General features: G+C 43.6%; 1 protein-coding gene across 1 annotated transcript; it reads left to right on the top strand.

The window, feature by feature from the left end:
- Positions 1–701: 701 nt before the first annotated feature.
- Positions 702–16,155, top strand: LOC112250284 (protein AATF-like). Its single transcript, XM_024420313.2, has 12 exons — positions 702–858; positions 1,544–1,717; positions 3,376–3,765; positions 4,256–4,393; positions 5,711–5,825; positions 6,005–6,224; positions 6,617–6,778; positions 7,707–7,790; positions 12,534–12,601; positions 12,715–12,795; positions 13,461–13,532; positions 15,813–16,155. Exons 1-12 carry the CDS (start codon positions 774–776, stop codon positions 15,874–15,876), a joined length of 1,653 nt encoding a protein of 550 aa, XP_024276081.1. The 5' UTR covers positions 702–773; the 3' UTR covers positions 15,877–16,155.

Raw genomic sequence — 16,155 nt, 5'->3', positions numbered from 1 at the left:
TTCTCAATTTCAGTGGGTATTTTCCACCTTATAGTGTGGAAATATCATTAAAAAAAACAGGAAATCACGTTATTGACTGCACTGCCCCTTTAAGGATGGGTATCCTGCTAACTGATATAAGATATAGTGATGTGTAAGAAGTATTGACCTTATTCGAGAGCATCAAAACTGTAATGTATCATGGGTAAATTGTGATTGACTGATTGATCTACAATTAATAATGAGTAGTTATTTATGATGCAAGGTTCTTTGTAGATAAGTCACCAATGTTTCGGAGGAAACACCGTGCACTTGGCGACCTTAGTTAGCGTGCACTGCGTTTCGGACACAGGAGTCGCTGGTGCGCGATGAGACAAGGGTATCCCTACCGTGCCCTAGACCACTGCGCCAATATTTAAATTTTTAACATGATAATTAGGTCCTACATGTATGAATTGACAGCAAATATTGTCAGTCACAACCCTGTGGCGGCGGCACTGTAATTATAGAAGTAGGCCTACGACATATAGAAAGTCGATTATATATTTACCATTTAGTAGATGTTATACTTTACCTACAGGGTTTACGGTGTTTAACTATAATTAAGTCGGATATTAGTAATCCACACTGCATTATCTTAATTATTTCAGTAATCCATATTGCGTAGGCTAAAAAACAACCTCTGTTTGATTGAAGTTGCGCTGTAGCAGTTCTATTATTCTATTTCTATCTGGGAGTCGCGTCTTGATGACGTAGGCGTAACATGTGTGAGTTGTGAGTGAGTACATTGAACGATGGCTGGCCATATATCACAACAGCTGGAAGATTTATTAAATCCTTTGCCCAAGTTCACAGATCCAGAGGACGATCATGATGAAGGTATATTGCACTCTTTGTCATGTTTAACAGGAGCATTTAGCTTTTGATTTGAAGACAATGTTTCCGTTTTTATGTATAAAGTATTACACACACGCCAGGTAGGCGCGTGGCAACAGCATGCAAAGCTAGACAGTTAGCAAGCAAGCTAGCACACGGAAATCACCAATTTACCAAAAACCTCTCCGTAGCTTGTTCTGATGACCACCGTGTAAACTGGTAACCGTCAACATAGCCATGTGTTTGTTGAAGTTTCAAACTGAGCACAATGAATGTAGGACGGGAGCCACTGCACTGCGCCATTCTAATAGCTGATCCTGCTAGCAACTACTGGCGCTGCTAGCTAGTTATATTGACTTTTTCACGACACGTTGGCGGTTACTAGCTAGCTAATATTCTTATCGCTATCTTTAAACCTTATATTCATTGCTAGCAATTATGCTTGAAGTTGGAATTAGTATTCTCACCCTGGCTGCGGTTCAATATACACATGAACATGACATTATGGAAAGGTGTTTTATTCTGTCATAGTTATTCAACTTGACTTGTCTTTATTTTAAAGACGTCTGAGTTAGCCTATCTGTAACATTCTGGCTCTGATAAGTTGCCAGCCACTTTGTATATTGATCAGATAAGACTGAATGACCAAGAGACAAGTGCTCAATCTGACTGTTTTGATTCCTTCCAGAGACGAAAGCCAAGGTGGTGGAGGCGTTTGATGAGGGTGACGATGAGGATGAAGCTGTGGTTACCTTGAGTGGGCTCCGGAAGAAAGCTATCACTCTGCTGGAAGAGACTGACAAACGGTACCTGGGCAAGGCAACATCTCGTAAAAACCTGCTGAAGGAGATCGAAGGGTCTGGTGAGTTGGAACATGATTGTGTCATTTTATAATAATGTTAAACATATATGTAGGATAATCAATAATCTTTTCCTTCAATCCATGGAATTAGCCCAACTGTCGATCTGACAAAGTTGGCATGGTAAAAGCAATAGGGTAGTAACATTCATTTGACTTAGTCAATCAGACACATGATTACCTTTTAGGATGGGGGAAGGTTGGGTGTATTTATTTATTGGCACTGCGTTTGAAAATTGTCATTTGTAGAATTCTGCCCTCTTGTGGTTCTGTAAGGGGCACTTTTACAATATGTAACTGACTACCATTCGGTTCAAAATGAACGATACTGAACAAAAATATAAACTCAACATGCAGCAATTAACAATTTTACTGAGTTACAGTTCATATAAGGAAATCAGTCGGTTGAAATAAATTCAATAGGCCCTAAAGGGTGCAGCCATGGGTAGGTCTGGGAGGACATAGGCCCAACCACTTGGGAGCCACGCCCACCCACTGGGGATCCAGTCCCATCAGAATGAGTTTTTCCCACAAAATTGCTTTATTACAGACAGAGATACTCCTCAGTTCGGGTGGCTTGTCTCAGACGATCCCGCAGGTGAAGAAGCCGGATGTGGAGGTCCTGGGCTGGCGCGCGGTTGTGAGGCCGGTTAGAAGTACAGCCAAATTCTCTAAAACAACAGTGGTGGCAACTTATGGTAGAGAAATGAACATTAAATTCTCTGGCAACAGCTCTGGTGGACATTCCTGCAGTCAGCATGACAATTGTATGCTCCCTCAACTTGAAACATCTGTGGTGTTGTGTGAAAAAACTGCACACGTTAGTGGCCTTTTATTGTCCCCAGCACAATGTGCACCTGTGCAATGATCATGCTGTTTAATCAGCTTCTTAATATGCCACACCTGTCAGGTGGATGGATTATCTTGGCAAAGGAGAAATCCTCACTAACAGGGATGTAAACAAATTTGTGCACAACATTTGAGAGAGATATGCTTTTTGTGTGCGTATGAAACATTTTCGGGGATCTTTTATGTCAGCTCATGAAACATGGGACCAACTTGCGTTTTATATTTTTGTTCAGTATAGAAATAAATGTGCCTCGTGCCACACTGGACGCTATAATGTTGTAATGTCTCCTAGATTAGTACCACAAGGCAAATTGCTGGCGATCAGGAGACCATAGCTTTAATGGATTGATGTTGGTTCCTTATTTACAATTGAATCAAGTCCAGTTCTATTCTATGCTCGGCTGTGCGTGGTCATATCATGTGTAGACAATTTATTACCATATAATAGCTTAGGCCTACATCTACTAGTGGTCTGTTTTTTTTTTGGTTATTCATTGGAGGAATAGTTTTTAATCAAGCTAATCCCTGTTTATCCAAACAAAATGCCTTGATTAAGGCAGAGATTTGCAAGTCAAACATGGGGCCATGCAGCAATCAATTTAAACCTCGAAGACAACTGATTACAGCATTTAAGATGTGTACACGGCATCTGTACTGTTATTCAGGTGCTGAGTGGAAGGCCATCTACAACCTTATCTGCCTGCATTAGTTATAATTGCTACATTTTTATGAACATCCATTTTTTTCTTAATTTACATGAAATCTAAAGTTGAATCCTGGTGTTGTCGTTCAAATTTAATGTGGCTTTTTAGGAGAGGATGATGATGATGAAAACGAAGAGGAGGAGGAGGAGGAGGAAGATGACGATGCTGATCTGGAGGATGGAGAGGCTGGAGATGATGATGATGAAGAGATTGAGAGTGACATCGCTAAAATGAAAAGCTTGGTGTCTAAGCTGAAGGAGACTGACATCACACTTTCCTCAGTGACAGACTTCCATAAGCTAACAGAGGGAATGGATGATCTTGGAGCGAGCGATGATGATGATGATGATGATGATGAAGAAAGTGATGATGAGGATGGAGAGAGTGAAGAGGAGGAGATTGGGAATGAAGCTGACGATGTGGAAGCTGTGATGACTTTCTCTAAAGAGAAAGTGGATGAAGAGGTGGAGAAAGGGAAAGCTGTGAAAGATCAACTTGGTATGTATTTGTGATATAGGCCAATGAGGGCTCCTCAGAGGAGGAAGGGGAGGACCATCCTCAGTGAATTTAATAAAAAATACAAATAGTAAAACATTAAAGTTATCATTTTTACATAAAACTATACTAAATATATTCACATGTCACCAAATAATTGATTAAAACACACTGTTGCAATGAAGGTCTACAGTAGCCTCAGCAGCACTCTGTAGGGAGTACCATGGTGTAGCCGGAGGACAGCTAGCTTCAGTCCTCCTCTGGGTACATTGACGTCAATACAAAACCTAGGAGGCTCATGGTTCTCACCATGAGCTAGTTTTGCCTATTTATACACCTGGCTCAAACAGAGGGATGCTATGTTAGCTAGCTGGCTATGACTATCCCACACCACTGGAACTCTGACAAGTCAAGTTAAAATATACCTTTAAGCAAATTTTATCACCTCCCTTTCTCAGACAACCATGTCATTTATTTTATTCAATCTCCACAGCTCTTTGGGACCAGCTACTTGAGGGGCGAATTAAAATGCAGAAAGTTCTTCTGACAGCCAATAAGCTGCCACAACCACATACCTTCCCAGAGTTCAAGAAGAGGGGCGGAGCAGAGTTTGCTGGAGCGTTGAAGAATAGTGAGTGCGTTTGTTTCTGCTTGCATTTTAAACATGACATTTTTTTTAATATATATATTTTTTTATACAGCTATCAACAATATGAAATGAATTTAACTTTATTGTTCTCCAGGGGAAAATTGAATAAAAAGAAAATGGGAAAGGACAATAACATGCAATACAAACAAAGTTTACAACCCTGTAAATGATGTGGTGATAATACTGAATGTCTTGTCTAGACATGTTATCTCCCAGACACAATGTAGAACATTTGTATCGCTTGCATGCATATGCAATGATCATGAGTGTGTAAAATAAGTTACTTTAAATGCAATGGCATTTAAACATGAATTTTTAATCCTAATGGACGAGCTTGGTGCTAGTGTTATGGTTGTAGTAATTAGCGGGTAGAAAATAATTTCAACTATTTGTCTCGTAATAGGCTAGGCTTTCGGTGAGAACATTTCTTCTACAAGGAGATTGTCATAACAAAATAACATTTCCACTCTTTTGTTGTAAGAAATATCCTAATCCTTCTGGTTTCCACAGTGGAATCATATGTGAAAGCTAGTTTTCCTTTCTCTCATTATTGTTTAAACCTGACCGATTTGGCCTGATTCTTCTAATACTATTTTTTTTTTGCTCAAGGCATGGTGGTAGTCCACCTCCCTCATGAAAATCACTCATACAATTTTATAATCAATGCCTACAGTAATAGGATTCCTCTGGCCACGGGCAATTAATACAGTTTCTTTTTTTCCCTCCTCCCCGCGCTGATCTCAAAGCTACGAGACACTGGCTTCTCCTCATTTACATATTTATTGCATTGGACTCAAATCTGGCGAGTGATTGATGTGGATCCTGCCTCCTGAATTTTTAGCGCTCCATTATTATGAAAGGGAGGGAGGGAGGGGGCTCCGGCGTGCCAGTGTACTTTTGATTAAAGTTGAAGAGGACAGAGTCATAAGTGTTCCCCACCTCCTTTCTTTTCCTACGCCCTATGATTTGGAGGGCAAATTCTCTCAAATTTGTTTTAGTGGATGTTGACAAGATGTGGACTAACAAAAGAACTGCTCCAAAGGATTTTAATCAGTCCTGTTTGGGGGCAATACTTTCTATAGATTTGCTGGACAAGTGAAGTTATGAGGCATATTTTCTATTGTTATGTGGCATTTCTATGCATTTTTGGGGCTAATATTGAGGAATTGACTTTCACAAACTTTACCTCAGACAACACTATGTTCACCACATGTCTGCTTCACTCTACCCTCTTGGTTCCTATATCGCTCTGTTAGTTTATAAGGTCCTGTCAGCATGTTCTCTCTATGATGTTCTAAGGTCACAAAGCCCTGAAGGCTCTCCAGAGGTCTCTACTGGAGCTACAGGACCAGCTGCTCCATCAGAACCCAGACACCAGGCCCATCTCCCTGGGCAACACCTGGGGAGCACACAGGTCAGCACTGCCTCTCATCCACGTCCACAGACAGAACATGAAGTGCTCTGTTACATGAAACACTGTCCTGATTAACGTGAATAGGATGCAATATTTCTCTGAAATGCCCTTGAATTCAGCCTCCTTATGGCTTTAGAATGGATGGTTGAGTATTATTTTGTTCTGTATCTGTAATATAGTGAGGAGGAGATTCACAGTGATGAGGAGGAGATTCACAGTGATGATGAAGAGGAAAGGAAGGAAGCAGTGGAACCGACAGGTCCTCCCAAACGGAAGCTGGAGATGGCAGAGTACCCAGACTTCATGGCCAAGCGCTTCGCTGACTTCCAGCCATACCGCGATGCCACGCTGCAAAAATGGCACGACAAGACCCAGCTGACCATGGGAAAGAGCAGCAAGGTCCCCCCCCCCCACACACTCACACACTCATCTGCACCAACCAAGGACACACGTCCACATGCACCAGCTGCACAGAGCTTAGCTCTTATCACCTAACCAGTCTGCACTGCAGTGTGTGTGTGTTTTCCATCTGCATGCACTGTGCATAATAGCACCATCCGTCCCTAAGCACACTTCAGCACTCAAATTTCATAGCTCTCATAAACCAAGGGCTAACATGCCAATTAAAAACCAGACTTCATATTGTCATTTTTTTCCCCCTTCATTGTTCTGGTGTTTTCACTAGACATACTGCATTAGGAATAATCTAATGCTCTTCGTTTTTCTACATAGGGTAGTGATGTTGTAGCTGTGTTACGGTCTTGTTTCTGACTCTTCTTCTCTTCTCTCAGGGTTTTGGGGCATTTGACAGAAACATCCTGATCCAGGTGGAACAGGTGCTAATGGACAAGGACAGGCTGTTGAGACGCACCCAGACCAGACGCTCCGAGTACAGAGTCCTGGGCAAGCTAGAGGCCACTGCCCCTGTACCCGAGACCACCGCAGGGGGAGAGGTGAGACTGGAGGGGAGGAGGGAGGGTTATGTAGGATAGGTAACATTTGCCAGCAGCGTACCACCCTGCATACCACTGCTGGCATGCTTCTGGAGCTAAGCAGGGTTGGTCCTGGTCAGTCCCTGGATGGGAGACCACATGCTGCTGGAAGTGGTGTTGCTGGGCCGGCAGGCGGCACTCTTTCCTCTGGTGTAAAAAATATTGCCTTGTGTAGGGTGCCATCTTTCGGATGGGACGTTAAATGGGTGTCCTTACTCTCTGAGGTCATTAAAGATCCCATGGCACTTATCGTAAGAGTAGGGGTGTTAACCCTGGTGTCCTGGCTAAATTCCCAAGCTGTCCCTCATACCATCATGGTCACCGACTCATCCCCAGCTACTAGTGAGAACACATCCCCTCTTAGGTTAACTGTACAAGAAGCTCTATAGTTCAGGTTGCTACTCTGGTTGGTGGAGGCTGTCACCATGATACCCCCCTCAGTCAGATTCCTTCCAGCTAATTGTATTAAGCTGTTACAGCATTAACTGAGTGGGATACATTTATCTCTGTATCTTAATTGAATCTAGCCAGCAACTGAACTATACTAACCTGAAATGTAGGCAGTGTCGCGGCCCAAAATGATTCAAAGCAAAGAGCATTTGCAGGTTGGTTAATACATTACGGGAGAGAGAGGGGTTGTTTCAGCAGTTTTAGATTAGGGCCCCGCGCGGCTCAGCCATCCCTCTCCTTCCTCCAGAGGTGCCACTTTATCTGGAGAGCAGCCTGTTTATCTGGGGTGTTACATCTGGAGTTTATGGCTTCACCTCCTGCACAATGCTACATGACAGAGAGCTTTCTCTCTCCCCCACCTCTCCCTGGCACTCACCCTTCCTCCCTCTCTCTCTCTCATTCCTTTGCTTTCTCTTATCTCCCTCTGTTTCTCTCTTAGGGGACAGAGCAGGTGCTGAAAGCCAATACGCATCTGAAAGACCTGGACGAGGAGATCTTTGATGATGATGATTTCTATCACCAGGTAATTATCAGCCCTTCTGCATGAAACATTCTCCTACACTCAAGGACTGAAGCATTCCTAAAGACGTTTTCTTTTCTTATTAAGTGGACAGAGACTATTGCGCAGGAGATAGGCAGCATCAGAATTCGACCTGCTGTGATCTTGGTAAAGTGCGCCTCTACACATGGTGTTGTGAGTCTGGCTTGCCACGATACTCCAAGCTATAGGGTGGCACTACGTTGTGCAGGGTGAAGCACAGGGACTGCCCTTGTTATTGTAGTTTGTCCTTCAGAGGATACCGTCCCATCCGCTCAGTCTCCCCAGTCGGAAGGCTCCGGAAGTGCAGCTCGGAGCCGTTCCCAGTGGGACGTAGCCCTCCATGCTCCAGTCATGCTCCAGTAATACCTGCATTCTAATGTGGCTAACCTCTCACGGCAGGCCGGAGCTGGACTGATGTTTGCATTTTACCTAAACTTTTTTAGTCAGCAACTTTGTGCATGCCATAAATCACCTGTGTGTGTGTCTGTCTGTCTGTCTGTCTGTCTGTGTGATGCTGACTCCTGTATAAGGACTCTCCACACTGCTCAGTACAACTGAGGCGTAGTCATTAACCATATCTGTGAACAGAGCAATCACTCACACTGGATTAGAGTCATTATGTAGCGCCAATGGAGCTTTAACGGTTACATTCACTAAGGAACTGCAAGATATGCAGATTCCTAACCTACGTCCTGACCAAGGATGAGGAAAAAATATGTATTAAAAACTGGGTGGTTCGAGCCCTGAATGCTGATTGGCTGACAGCCGTGGTAGATCAGACCGCATACCACGGATATGACAACATTTCTTTTTACTGCTCGAATTACGTTGGTAACCAGTTTATAATAGCAATAAGGCACCTCGGAGGATTGTGGTATATGGCCAAAATACCACGGCTAAGGGCTGTATCCAGGAGCTCCGTGTTGCGCACAAGAACAGCCCTTAGCCGTGGTATATTGGCCATATACAACAACGCCTTGTACCTTATTGCTTAAATGTACAGTACCAGTCAAAAGTTTGGACACATTCAGTCAAGGGTTTTTCTTATTTTTTTTTGTATTTTCTACATTGTAGAATAATAGTGAAGACAACAAAACTGAAATAACAAGTAAGGAATCATGTAGTAACCAAAAAAGTGTTAAACAAATCAAAATATATTTGAGATTCTTCAAATAGCCACACTTTGCCTTGATGACAGCTTTGCGCACTCTTGGCATGGAATGCTTTTCCAACCATCTTGAAGGAGTTCCCACATATGCTGAGCACTTGTTGGTTGCTTTTCCTTCACTCTGTGGTTCAACTCATCCCAAACCATCTCAATTGGGTTGAGGTCGGGTGATTGAGGAGGCCAGGTCATCTGATGCAGCACTCCATCACTCTCCTTATTGGTCAAATAGACCTTCCACAGCCCAGCGGTCTGTTGGGTCATTGTCCTGTTGAAAAACAAATCATAGTCCCACTAAGCGCAAACCAGATGGGATGGCGTATTGCTGCAGAATGATGTGGTAGCTATGCTGGTTAAGTGTGCCTTGAATTCTTAATAAATCAGTGTCACCAGCAAAGCACCCCCACACCATCACACTACCTCCTCCGTGCTTCACGGTGGGAACCACACATGCAGAGATCATCCTTTCACCTACTCTTCGTCTCACAAAGACACAGCGGTTAGAACCAAAAATCTGAAATTTGGACTCATAAGACCAAAGAACAGATTTCTGCCAGTCTAATGTCCATTGCTCGTGTTTCTTGGCCCAAGCAAGTCTCCTCTGCCGATTGGTTTCCTTTAGTAGTGATTTCTTTGCAGAAATTCGACCATAAAGGCCTGATTCATGCAGTCTCCTCTGAACAGTTGATGTTGAGATGTGTCTGTTACTCTGAAGCATTTATTTGGGCTGCAATTTGAGGCTGGTAACTCTAATGAACTTATCCTCTGCAGCAGAGGTAACTCTGGCTCTTCCTTTCCTGTGGTGATCCTCATAAGAGCCAGTTTCATAGTGCTTGATGGTTTTTTTCGACTACACTTGATACAAATAATTCTAGATTGACTGACCATGCATTAAAGTAATGATGGACTTTCATTTATCTCTGCTTATTTGAGCTGTTCTTGACATAATATGGACTTGGTCTTTTACCAAATTGGCCTGTCTTCTGTATACCACCTCTATCTTGTCACAACACAACTGATTGGCTCAAACTTAAGAAATGCATTCCAGGTGACTACCTCTTGAAGGCGGTTGGGAGAATGCCAAGAGTGTGCAAAGCTGTCATCAAGGCAAAGAGTGGCTATTTGAAAAATCTCAAATATAAAATATATTTTGATTTGTTTTTTTGTTTACTACATGATTCCATATGTGTTATTTCATAGTTTTGATGTCTTCACTATTATTCTACAATGTAGAAAATAGTAAACAATATGAACCTTTGAATGAGTAGGTGTTCTAAAACTTGACGTGTGTGTATATATGTACACAGTTGAAGTCGGAAGTTTACATACACTTAGGTTGGAGTCATTAAAACACGTTTTTCAACCACTCCACAAATTTCTTAACAAACTGTAATTTGGCAAGTCGGTTAGGACGTCTTCTTTGTGCATGACACAAGTAATCTTTCCAACAATTTCTTACAGACAGATGATTTCACTTATCCCAATTTCAGTGGGTCAGAAGTTTACATACACTAAGTTGACTGTGCCTTTAGACAGCTTGGAAAATTCCAGAAAATTATGTTATGGCTTTAGAAGCTTCTGATAGGCTAATTGACATAATTTGAGTCAATTGGAGGTGTACCTGTGGATGTATTTCAAGGCCTACCTTCAAACTCAGTGCCTCTTTGCTTGACATCATGGGAAAATCAAAAGAAATCAGCCGAGTGGAGAGGTTGGAGTCTGAGTGTGTGGACAGGTGTCTTTTATACAGGTAATGAGTTCAAACAGGTGCGGTTACAGGTAATGAGTGGAGAACAGGAGGGCTTCTTAAAGAAAAACTGTAACAGGTCTGTGAGAGCTGTAATTCTTACTGGTTGGTAGGTGATCAAATACTTATGTCATGCAATAAAATGCAAATTAATTACTTAAAAATCATAGTGTGATTTTCTGGATTTTTGTTTTAGATTCTGTCTCTCACAGTTGAAGTGTACCTATGATAAAAATTGCAGACCTCTGCATGCTTTGTAAGTAGGAAAACCTGCAAAATTGGCAGTGTATTAAATACTTGTTCTCCCCACTGTATATCGACATAACCAGAAAGGCCGATCAGCAAGGAAGAAGCCACTGCTCCAAAAACACCATAAAGCCAGTCTATGGTTTGCAACTGCACATGGTGACAAATAATGTTATTTTTGGAGAAATATCCTCTGGTCTGATGAAACAAAAATAGAACTGTTTGGTGATAATGACCATTGTTATGTTTGGAGGAAAAAGGGGGAGGCTTGCAAGCCGAAGAACACCATCCCAATGAGGAAGGACAATTTGTGGATATATTGAAGCAACATCTCAAGACATCAGTTGAAGCTTGGTTGCAAATGGGTCTTCCAAATAGACAATGACCCCAACCATACTTCCAAAGTTGTGGAAAAATGGCTTAAAGACAACAAAGTCAAGGTATTGGAGTGGCCATCACATAGCCCTGACCTCAATCCCATAGAAAATTTGTGGGCAGAACTGAAAAAGCGTGTGCGAGCAAGGAGGCCTACAAACCTGACTCAGTTACACCAGCTTTGTCAGGAGGAACGGGCCAAAATTCACCCAACTTATTGTGGGAAGCTTGTGGAAGGCAACCCAAAACGTTTGACCCAGGTTAAACAATTCAAAGGCAATGCTACCAAATACTAATTGAGTGTATGTAAACTTCTGACCCACTGGGAATGTGATGAAAGAAATAAAGGCTGAAATACATAATTCTCTCTCCTATTATTCTGACATTTCACATTCTTAAAATAGTGGTGATCCTAACTGACCTAAGACGGGGAATTTTTACTAGGTTTAAATGTCAGGAATTGTGATAAACTGAGTTTAAATGTATTTGGCTCAGGTGTATGTAAATATATATTTTCACTGTGACTAGTGTGTACACTGAGTGTTCCCCTGTCTCAGGGCCTGGAGCTGGCCATACAGATAAACCAAGCCCCATACTAGCAGAGGAGAGCCGGGGGCTTAATTGGGGACATTAATGAAGATTATCTCTCTCCTGATGGGGGTCAGTGAGAGGGCTGCATGGTGGCTGATTTTAAACAAAATGGTCCAGTTAGTCATGACATGGCGTTACTATCTCTGGGGGGGAACTCAAAGGAACATGGATGAGTAGTGGAACCACTGCCTGTACTGTGTGGATTGTGTGACTGTATGATGAATGAGCGCTGTTCCCTCCACCACAGCTCATTAAGATGTTGTACTGTGAGGTCCAGTGATGATGATGCTCTGGGGTTCTGGCATGTTGTTGCTCTGCTAACTGAGGCTGATGCTCAGCAGTGGTTCATTCTGGCAGAGACTGGGCGGTCTGGGCCCGGGTCCTGGGATTGGCTGCTGGGCTGACACTGATGAAGAGGTTCCGATTTAAGTGAAAGGATTTGCTGCTGGGACAGACAGAGAGGGAGAGCTCTGTACTCTGGTGAATGAACCGGGTGGTAAAGATGTCTACACACACGAAACTAAATACTGTTTTGAAACGAGAAACTAAGTCTCCCCCTTTGCGCTCTTTCCCTCCTCTCCCCTTACTCTGTTCATCTCAGCTTCTGCGAGAGCTTATTGAACGTAAAACGAGTGCTGCAGACCCCAACGACCAGGTGGCTATGGGCAGGTGAGCGACGTGTGTGTGTGTGTGTGTGTGTGTGTGTTTGTGTGGTGCTAGGATGTGGGGTTACCCCTCTAGGCTTTTTCTGATCGGGGCCCTCACCTCTCCTCTCCTTCTAGACAATGGCTGGCCATTCAGAAGCTCCGCAGTAAGATCAAGAAGAAAGTGGACACCAAGGCCAGCAAGGGACGCAAAGTCAGGTGAGTGGAGGGAACGGAGAAATGGTGAAGAAATACAGGTTCACTAGAATATTTCCTTTTCTCCACATTCAAACTCTCTCAGAATAATTTAGTTTCATTGTTTCCCTGTACGTCCTGTTCCAATTTATGCCTGTTAAGAGTATTAGGTCTGTTTTTATCATCCACTGCAGAACAAGCTCTTTATTTCTCTGTCCAGGGAGGCTCCAATGACAGAATTTATGAAAATATTTTTCACTTCCTCCGATGCTGGTTAAAATCCTATAGTTTATCTATAGTCCTTTCAGTTATTTCAATTATCTTTTTTATAGAAAATGTCCCCCTCTGTTAATGTAAATTACATTTCCATGTGGCCTGATTAAATATTTGAGGACTCAAATTGATCATTTGTATTTATACATATAAAACTATTTGCCGGTGGAAGAATTGCAATTACAGCGTTTGTTTTCTCCATTTATTCCAAGTGGAAAGGTCAGCCTTTTATTTGGGGCCTTTTGTACCCATGGTTTTTCTCTCTTGTTTATCTTCTACACACAGGCACACAGCACAAACAAATGGACTCAAACACTCACATTTATTAATGGACAAACCACCGTTACATAATTGAATGTGTGTGTGTGCTCTATTTCTGATGGTGTTTGTATGTGTGCTTTCGTGTGTCTGTCTAGGTTCCACGTCCACAGTAAGCTGGTGAACTTCATGGCCCCCATCGACCACCTCTCCATGAATGATGGCGCACGGTGAGCACCTTGTTGTTGACGCGTCACAGGCGTAATGGCAGCGCACTTCACCGCTGGCATGCCAATATTGACCTGTTCTTCAACCCATCACCACCTCCTTTATCTTGGGGATGTTAGTCACAGATCTGTGTTCTATTCTCCTGTCACAGCCATACATCTGAAATGGCTGTCCCCTGGACAGCTACCCTCTCATAAACCCCCTGTGCCCTGCTTTGCTTGCCTGCTCTCACACCCGCATTGTTCCCCCTGTACCTTCTGCCGCCTTCTGTCGTTGGCCGGTGAGAGTTGGTGGGATTTCTAAATGAACAGGGTCTTCAGTCGTAATGTGTAGGCTGCTGTCTGTCCTATTGTACGCGACTTTACAAAGGACATAGAGTGAGTGTCGCAGTTTCCACATGCTAGTGGGCCCATATTGATTCTCAGCGCACACCTGAGACGGAGGGGACAGTAAATGACTAGGCGCGTCCTCTGCCTCTCTCTTATCTGTCCTCTTCCAGTTTATACTGCAGGTGGAGTAGCGGAGGTGTTGTGTTCGCTGTGAGACGACAGGCATTCTAAACATGGTAATGACTGCACAATGGGCTGCCCCAGCCCTACCCGTGTGCACCTCCCACCTCATTTCCATAGCAATCAATGGCCTACAGTAATAATGGTGATGTATGGCCGTTGCATCAGGCTGGCCGATGACCTTTCCCAGAGAGCCACACTGGCTGACCTTTGGGAATGAATGCCCTGGCACAGCCCCCCGTCCCCCCGTCCCCCATACCTCCCGTCCCCTCCTCCCTCGCTCCTCTACCACTGCGCTGGCTTTACGGATGCAGCCTGCCATGCTCCACTGGCTCCATGAATGTTAATGTGGGGGTGTGTGTGTGTGTATCATGCATACATGACATGCACACATGACATGCAGATTTAAGTCCTCTAGAAGGTATTGAGACTTTCATCATGGCACATTTCTACATTGGCATGTGACATATAGGATATGCCATTTTTAGGCAGGCTGCACCTTCAACACACCCCTGTTGTCTCTTTTCTTCTGTCCATTGCGCACACAGAGACGGTCAGTCCTATATCAGCCTGGGTTTTCTGCCCTCGTTATCCCGGTGCTCCTCAGTATTCCCCAGCCGATGTTTACCGAGCTCAGGCAGAATGAGAATGTATGCATTACGTGGTGATGATCAGAGTGTATTGTATTCCTTGACCCTGGTGGCGCATTTCAAATGGGGATTGGGGATTAAGTCCCTCCTGTGGCTGGATACAGGCTGGCTGCCCCTTGAGAGCAACACAAGGCCCCTCTTTAACTCAACACATTACACAGGAACTGGTTATGCTGTAGTGGACCCAGTTTTGTAATAGATTTTAATCGGTATGGTTGTCCACTGCAGTAAACGGAGCAGTGCAGTGTGGGAGCTTTGGCTGTTGTCCTATCCCATTGAAGATTACCCACAAGCAGTCTTAACATGACTGTCTGCACTCAGACTAGACCAGTGCAGGCTAACAGACTCCCTTGACTCTTTTTAATCATCTCAACACAATTAACTGAGACATGTGACATCACATACCGCCATCTAGTGTCTGTTTCATAATGCACAGACACACAGGCTTCACCTGCTGTAAATTTGCATGTATACACTGAACATGTTTTATGGATGTAGAAAATAATTGTATGTGCAGATAGTCGGACACAAACTAAACCAGCCCCGTCTCAAAATTAGGCCGTATTTATCTGCCTGTCTGAGTAGAGCCACTTTGACTGGAACATTTGACTGATTGAAATGACTGAGCTGGTTAGGGGAGATGAGTCTCCAGGAAGGCAGTCCAGTCCAGAGATGGAGAGCAGCTGCGGCCTCTGATTCCATCCCTGCCTGGCTGTGTGTTTCTGCTCTTTGTCATCGGCAGGCCAGCCCCAGACAGAGTGACAGGCACTTGTGTTCACACAGTAATCAGAAGGCCCTGGGCTCCATAAAGACCCCTCTTTGTCTCTCCTCTCATCTGGACTGTTGCATATTACCCCCCCCTAATTGGAATCCTGCAACTGGGTCACTGGCATTGTCTCTCAAGTGCCGTCAAGTCGTTGAGACGCATGAATGTGGAATTATTCCTTCTCCCAATGAATCGAAACCTCTCCTCCCTTTCTTTTCTCTCACCCACAGATTTCCTCTTTAGTCACATTCAACTGTTCAGTCTGTTGGTGACAGCCAGGTTTGATAATACTTTTACCATGATTATTCTTGACAAAAAAAAGTCATGTTTAAACTTGGATTTTTCTTGTTGGTGTAGGACTGAGTTGTATCGCTCACTATTCGGGAAGAACTCGTTTGCTGAAAGTGCGGTGCGGGAGTGACATGCTCTGAGCGAGCAGGAGAGGTGGACAGCACAGAAGACAGAAAGCACCCAGGAGATAAACACAATACACTTCTTCTGGTCCAGTCCTGCTCCTCTAAAAGCTTATGGACAGTATCAGTCTCAAGGTTAGTTCAGACTGGACCTGACTGGTTTGGACTCGGCTTCAAAGGCTTGAAGAGACTGCTTTCTCTACACATTTTGACACTGTCAGGAAAAACTACATTTTTCTATTGTCCCCTTTTAAAATGTCTCTTTCTGTGAATAAATACCAAGGTGA

The sequence above is a fragment of the Oncorhynchus tshawytscha genome, linkage group LG30, assembly GCF_018296145.1.
Source record: "Oncorhynchus tshawytscha isolate Ot180627B linkage group LG30, Otsh_v2.0, whole genome shotgun sequence".
NCBI lineage: Eukaryota > Metazoa > Chordata > Actinopteri > Salmoniformes > Salmonidae > Oncorhynchus > Oncorhynchus tshawytscha.
This window is presented reverse-complemented; position numbering and strand designations above follow the sequence as displayed.

What these genes read in the sequence shown, in the direction of transcription:
- LOC112250284 (XM_024420313.2), top strand. Translation starts at nt 774, where the DNA reads ATGGCTGGCCATATATCACAACAGCTGGAAGATTTATTAAATCCTTTG. An exon ending in GAAGGAGATCGAAGGGTCTG is followed by an intron (nt 1,718 to 3,375) that starts GTGAGTTGGAAC and finishes GTGGCTTTTTAG; the next exon opens with GAGAGGATGATGATGATGAA. An exon ending in CCATGGGAAAGAGCAGCAAG is followed by an intron (nt 6,225 to 6,616) that starts GTCCCCCCCCCC and finishes CTCTTCTCTCAG; the next exon opens with GGTTTTGGGGCATTTGACAG.